The sequence below is a fragment of the Myotis brandtii genome, unplaced genomic scaffold (assembly GCF_000412655.1).
Source record: "Myotis brandtii unplaced genomic scaffold, ASM41265v1 scaffold115, whole genome shotgun sequence".
In the NCBI taxonomy this organism is placed as follows: Eukaryota; Metazoa; Chordata; class Mammalia; order Chiroptera; family Vespertilionidae; genus Myotis; species Myotis brandtii.
The window spans coordinates 17870508-17877984 of NW_005353967.1; the positions used below are offsets into that span (position 1 = coordinate 17870508).

The 7477-nt window shown below is 40.2% G+C and overlaps 1 protein-coding gene across 3 annotated transcripts in view; it reads left to right on the forward strand.

The window, feature by feature from the left end:
* The window catches only part of IQGAP2 (IQ motif containing GTPase activating protein 2), a 283664-nt gene that overhangs the window by 147956 nt on the left and 128231 nt on the right, over positions 1 to 7477 (forward strand). For all 3 annotated transcript variants that reach the window (XM_005858052.2, XM_014549911.1, XM_005858054.2), the window contains one exon: positions 7286 to 7363. In XM_005858052.2, the coding sequence (XP_005858114.1) occupies positions 7286 to 7363 (78 nt within the window). The remainder of the gene's footprint in view (positions 1 to 7285; positions 7364 to 7477) is intronic.

Here is a 7477-nt window from a genome sequence, read left to right on the forward strand (position 1 = left end):
TAATTCTCTTTCATTGTGTTGTCTTTATCTGGTTTTGGTATTAGGGTGATGCTGGCTTCATAGAATGAGCTTGGAAGTGTTCCTTCCTCTTGAATTTTTTGGAATAGTCCAAGGAGGATAGGTTTTAGTTCTTCCTTGAATGTTTGGTAAAACTCCCCTGTGAAGCTGTCTGGCCCCGGGCTTTTGTTTGCTGGAAGCTTTTTGATGACTGCTTCAATTTCTTCCATGGTTATCAGCTTATTGAGATTTTTAGATTCTTCCTGATTGAGTTTTGGAAGGTTGTATTTTTCTTATGCTTGAAATTTTCCATTGTAACGTGAAGGAGGAAAAAGTAAACACCGCCCTAAAAGACCCCTTCATGAGATGTGTCTTCAAAAGGTGTGATGTTTCTCTTGGAATATGTGGTCTCTTGTCCACTTCAGATCAGGGTTTCTAAACTGTCTTTGAAATTTGATTCTTTATTTTCTTAATGAGTCCTTTCTGTCAGTATTATTTATTTGAAGGTTTTCAGGTAGCCTTAAAAGTTATTTCTCTTACAGTTGCAAGGACAACATTAAATATAGTTGAAAATGGAATGAGTTCCCATTTATTGCATGATTCACAGTACCCTTCAGTTGTCATTGAGACAAAATTTATTTTTAAAATATGTACAGTGTATTGAATTCAGAGGAAATGTTTGAATAACCATGTAGACTAACAGTAGACAAGATGAATTGACAGTTTTTTTGGACAAGTCTGTTTTCATGGTCTAGTCTAAAAGATAAGTCTTAGTTTATTAAGTCATGTGTCTCACTCCAGAGTTTTCAGCCCCTTATAGCCTTCACAAGATTTTAATGAAATGATGACTTAGCCAGCCAAAATTAAAGTTGTTTTTTTTTAATTTTGAAAAATATTTTTAGAAGTTCATAAAAGCACAGAAAAAATTATTCGTATAACCCCATCACAAAATAAATTAATATTTGTCCACATTTTAGAGCATGATTTTTCTTTTTTCTCTTGCTTCTACAATGGTTATTACCAAGATCCAGGCCTATGAGTACTAACAGCCATGTAGAGTTGATGACAGAGTTAAGGTGTGGTTGGGCTGGTCTCCGGCCCTCCCTGAAAGGGGACGTGGGTATTTTGTTTTGACATTATGGATGGTGAGAGTCAGGGAAGAAAGACAGACCTTCAGTGGAGGTGAGCCCCAGAGCAGGGAGTAGGCTAGTTCTTCCTCCTCTGTCACATCAAACACCGTGAGTATAGGTGTCTCTTTTCAGTTCAGTTGTGGATACCTTCCTGGCAACTTAAACAGGTCCTGTGTCCTGCTATCCTTAGAGATCCTACTATTCGAATAAGTAGCTACTTGTCTCTGGGATGGAGATGAGAAATATTTCCAATCTTTTGTTACAAAAGAAAATACCTGTGGAGCCTAGGCAGGTGAGTCATCCCTAAGTTGAACATGGTGAGAGAGGAAAGTGCTGGGTTTTGCCATCCTCCACCCAACCAGGCCCCTGGAAGGCTAGGGTGCCCAGAAGAAGAGAAGCTAGGAGAGGGGCAGGAGGAAAGGAAGAAGCAGAAAGAGGGGGGTGATGCCAGCTGTGATGTGGGAGAAAGCACAGGGACAGATGGAAACTACTCCTCTGTTAAGTCGCAGGAGAAAAGAGGTGTTTCTCTTTTTCCTTTCATTAAGTTCCTGAAAGTGCCTAATGTCCCGGAATGGAAATGTTTCATGATTTGCCATGCAATCATAAAATTTTATTTTAAGCCCATTTCATTTCTCTTACAAAAAAATGAAAGGAGGCAAATATTAGTGAAGAGGAGACTTAATTAACTTCCTGCTCTTGTGTTCTTCAGGACTAAAGCCCTTCATGTGCGCCTTTCCCAAACACTAAATCATGGGACTGTGGCAAAGATGTTGAAACCCAAGGGAGTGCTCAGTAATCCGGGCCCAGTCCTTGATGTGCCATCTGGAAACCATGAGTTCAGTGAGCATGGGCTCTCCCTGCAGGATCTGCCTAGACTGCAGCTATAAAATATGACCCGCCTGTCAGACAGTGTGTCCCGAAGCACGAGCTTCGTCCCGAGCTCTAATTCTTCAGTTGGGGCACTGGCGCCTTTGAGTGAAGCTGATGAGAGCTTTCATGCTGCGCCACCTCTTTGCCAGCTTATATGCAATGTTGGCTCCTTTTAATTAAGGGTTAGAAAGATGTCCTAAGTCTTAGCGTTAAGCCTTCCAATGATGAGTTTTCTTTCTTTCTCTGGCCACTCCACCCCTCACTCCAGGTCTGAGTTATGTGACCACGTAGGGTTAGAAAGATGTACTAGATCTTAGCGTTAAACCTTCCAATGATGAGTTTTCTTTCTTTCTCTGGCCACCTCCACCCCTCACTCCAGGTCTGAGTTATGTGACCACGCCAAGTTCACAGTGGCGCCTGGCCCTGTCCCTCTTGATGACATGCTGTAATGTGTATCATGGTATACTGTAACGATTGTCTTGTCACGAAGGCAAAAACCATGTGTCATCTCTGCCATATCCTTGGTGAATGGTGCAGGATCTGGCCATGGTCATTGCTAGAGAAACAGGTGCTGGGTGAAGAAATGAATGATAGTCCTTTCAAGGAACCAAAGGACTCCATTTCTTTTCTTGTCTTCTATGCTTTATTCGAAACTTAATCAAGGTGCTTCGAGTTTGACACCCTTCCTTTAAGTGTGATGCTCACACCTCCTGCAGAACCACCCGGTGGTCGTGTATAAAAAGTGGAATGTGGACCCCAACCCAGGCTTCTGCGTCAGGCAGAATCTCTTGAGTAGAGACCCAGGAAGCACTCTTAATAATCACTCCATGTAGTTCTTTTCTTATGTGCTACTAAGGTTTAAGAACCACTGCTCTAATGGTAGATAAGATGGATATAATACATTTTAATAAAGTTATAGGGAAAGGCTGTAAAGTTGTACTAAGATTTCTAACTAGGGTCAGACTCACTCATCCATGCAATACATATCAACACCTACTATGTGCTAGGCACTCAAGACAGAGTGGTGAGCAAGGCGGACATGGTTTCATGGTGCCTACAGTTAGACAGACTGCAAGTGAATATACATTGTGAATTGTGGTAAGTGTATGAAGGAAGAAATTGACAGCAACATACAGAAGATGAGAAGCCATTTACTCAGGCTGGAAGAATGAGAAGAAAATCATCATGGGCAGAGTTCGGGGTAGAGAATGAGGAGAACAGTACAGAGAGAGGGGCCCCATTTGTGATTGGCTCCTCAAGGAAGAATAGAGCTTGGCCAAACTGAGTGGCTAAGAGGCTGCAGTGAGGGGTCATGATGAGAACTGGACCAGGAGGGAAGCAGACACAGATCAGGAAGTCACACGTGGAGGATCTATGGTTTCATACTAAGTATAGAAATTGGGGGTGCAAGGAAGCCTTTGAAATGTGAAACAAGCATCACAGTGCAGTGTGCTTTAGAAGATCTGTCTGCTGCTCTGTGTGGTTCAGAATAAATTGGAGGGAGGACGAGGGTGGAGGCAGAGTGTCGTAAGGGGGTTATTCAATCCAGGTGACAGTGGCCTGCATAGCCAAGAAGTCAGTGGATTCAAGAGGGGAAAAAGGGTGAATCCTGGCAAGAAATTGGAAGTGGGAGGAGGGCAGTGAAGAGAAGACAGCTGGGTAGACAGTTGGAGACAACCAAAAAGAGAGAGTGTTGCTTTCTAAAGGGGGTGGGGTGCTGAAGAAGCCAGAGGTTTCTGTGGTGAAGGCTTGAAAGATGAGTGTTCCCAAGCAGACTAGAATGGCAAGGGGAAGAGAAGGAGAAGGAAGGCATTCCTTGTAGAGGACTCAGCCTGACAAGGCTCAAAGACAAAAAAAAAAGGTGTTGTTCCAATACTGCACAGATCATTGTAGACTTATTATAAATGATCGGTGAACATTTAGCGAGCCTTAGGGGAAGGATATGCACCGTGGTTATATACACAGTAATATGAGTTGTGAATCAAAATGTTTGAGTTGGGCCTCACCACTAAGTTTGCCTCTGTGAGCCTCAGTTTCCTTACCTGTAATGTGAGAAGAATAATCATATTATCAACCTTTGTGGAGATACTGTGAGGAACAAATGTGATCATCCATGCAAAGCATTTGGCACAGTGGCTGATAGCAGTAAGCGCACTATGAATGTTTGAGGTGGTGGTTCTGAAGGCTCTATGTGCAGTTAATTGAACAGAATATTTGGATTTGGAGTCATAATTCTTGCAAATTATTCTAATTTGCTCATTTTATAGATGAGCAAACTGAGGGCTCAAGTATTCAAGACACATTCAACTTAAATGTGTCAACTTGAATGTGTCTTAAATACTTGAGCCCTCAGTTTGCTCATCTATAAAATGAGCAAATTAGAGTAATTACTGGCTTCTAAGCTACCTCATAGTTCTAAAATGCTTTGATTCTACTATGTAACTAGTTACCATCCAAAGAAGACTTACACAATTTCTTATCTACTCAGTTTAAGCAAGAATGACCTTGCCCTTTCACCCCGAATGAAATCTCTACTAATTATGTAATGAATATTTATGACTTCAGATGTAATACAACCTATTATTTTTAAAAGATTAAAAAAATAACCTTGCTTGCTGGTGTTGTAATAGCTCAGCAGTAGAAAATCAGCATACACTTCTAGTCTAATACCTGAAAAAAATTAGGTCGGTGGACAATAACAACTATTGGCTAAGTATGACCACAGACATGCCTCCTAGTCTAGTATCCATATGTAGGATGTGTGTGTGCGGGGGGAGAGGGAGAATGACAAGCTAAAAATGGTTATAATGGACTGAGATAATTTGGAGCCTGTTGAGACCATTTTTGTTCTAATTAAAGTAGATTAAAGATGTTTGATACAGTTCGTCCTCTGAAGCTTCTTAAATATGCAGCTGTAGATCAAAGGCCTCAGGTATTTAAAGTGGATGAAGGGAAACATCTAACCATTGTGCTGTACACCTGAGACTAATATAATATTGAATGTCAGCTACAATGGAAAAAAATTTAAATAAGGTAAAATGGATGAAGGATTTGAAATCTGTCCTTTTATTTGCTGCTGGAATATAACCAAGATAACCACTCTTTCTTTCAGTGCCTCTTACATGAAGGGCTAAACTTTTTTTCTGATGTTAAAGATGAATGAGAGTTTCAAGCCCAGTGTTGTAGCGTAATAACTATAATAGCTAACATTCATTGCATTCTCAAGTGCGCTTTGCAACGAAGTGCTCTGTGAACATTCTCATTTAATCTCTCCAACTCAAAGAAGCAATCCTACTTTTATTTTATGGCTAAGGAACCAAGGTTCAAAGAAATGTATAACTTTCTTGAGGTTACCTCACTAATAAAACCACTAAATGGATGGAATACGCTTGTTACATGGTTTGAAATTATTGAAGCCCACCAGCCAAAGACTCTCCAGAAACACACCTGGGATCAAACAAAATTAGTTTTATTTCACTCATTGTAGTAAGAAAAAAATGCATACCCTTGGAGTCAAGAGGAGGAGAAACGAGGGGCTTAGTGTGGCTCTGGGCTTGTGCTGGGTGGTCTAATAAGGACTTAGGGAAGCGAGGACTGTCCCGTTTTCTTTGGGTGTCCTCAGGAAGCGGATCAATTTGGTGGCTTGGTAATTTTTATCGAGGACGTGAGAAGACTGAATAGAGACTAGATGGACATGAGTCAAGAAGTAAATTGTTCATCTTAGTTGGAAGGGAGGTTTTTTAGTTATTTTTGTGGTGCCAAAGGGCCTTTTCTCTGTCTTGACGAGATTGTGGATTGTTTCCAAATTGCTCCTCCATGGCCACAGAGTGACCATGCCTGAGAATTGTCTGCGTTCTGCCAAAGTTGTTTATGCTGAGTTACAAACCCTCAGACGCTGCAGCCTGGCTGGTAACTGTCTGGCTGCTCTTGCTCTTTCTTTCCTCTCACCCCTACCCCCTTGTTATTTCATAGCAACTAGCTAATTTCTTCCCTCTGAAGAATAATCCAACTACCGTTGGGAACCTGTGCTCTCTGGGGGGTTAGCATAGGGAAGGTTTACAGATCTGGGGAGACCTCATCTTGAATCCTAGACCAGCCACTTTACTGCCTTTTGACTTTGAGCAAATCACTTCTTTTTTGAGGGGGGGCGGGCTACCTTTCTTCATCTCTAACGTATGGGGATGATAATCACCTTGCTGGGTGTTTTGAAAATTAGAGATAATTTACATCAAGTGAATTTACCTAGTCACTTTGGTGACTATTTGAACTATTTGACACACATAGTTCAATCTCAGTAGATAGTGACCAGTATTAAAAAGGCATAAATATTTGTCAAATGTTAATTTGCTTATATTTCTTAATTTCTAACAGCAACAAATATACTTTTGTTAAATAAGCTATTAAATTGTAGGTCACAGAAGATAGAAATGTAATTTTTGTATGTTAGTCATATGATGACACTATACTCTCTTTACTTTTTTGTTTTCAAATAGATAACATTGTGCTATTCATTTAACTAATTAAAAATACCAGACCATTTTAAGTTCTCAGTGGTTCATTACCTGATACAACTTCATGAGATAGAGGCAAGTATGCTGTATTTATAGAATATGCAGAAAAAATGGTTGGCCGAATAGGACTGTAAATAACAGAAGATATATAAAGACTATTTTTATTACATGGGTAGAAAAGGTCTTGTAAGACATTTCCACTGAAGGTTTACTTTTTACACAAGGCCAAGATTAGGGTTAAATTACAGAAGGAATAGTGACTAAAATTAGCTCCATGTTGTGGGTGGGTTTTTTATCTTTGTATATTTCTACATTTTCCACAGAATATTACATTAACGATCAGAAAAAAATGATTTGGCAGAACCAGAAACCACACACACACACACCATTCTATTTAGTCTTCTAAAACACTGTCTGTTTTCCCTGAAGTTACTAGGCTTCTCAGCTGTCATTGCCAAAATCTTAACACAGTATATGTGTGTATATGCACACACACGTGTACATGTTTCATAAAATATCCATGTGCTAGACATTAAGTAGTCTTTGAGATTCTACTTCAGAGTTACCTCAAATGTGTGACTAATGGAAACTAGTAGAATGGTCTATTACAGATGGTAGGGGTGTTGCTAAATAGTGTAGTCTCCTTTACTGTGTCTTTAGTTTTTTATGTGGGCTCTAATAATTTTATTCTCGGAGAAATACAATTGAAAAACATTCTACTAATGACAAAATTATTACAAATGACTCACTTTTTGTGTGTTTCCTTCCCCCCATTAGAAGTCCGGTCTTCATTTTCGACACACAGATAATACTGTCCAGTGGTTAAGAGCCATGGAGTCTATTGGTCTACCCAAGGTAAGCCTTCAGATACTGGATCCTGAACCAGAAAGCCAAAGGGGGAAATGTACGAATTTCTTGTTATAAAAAACTAGAGGCCTGGTGCACGAAATTCATGCACTCGGCGGCGGG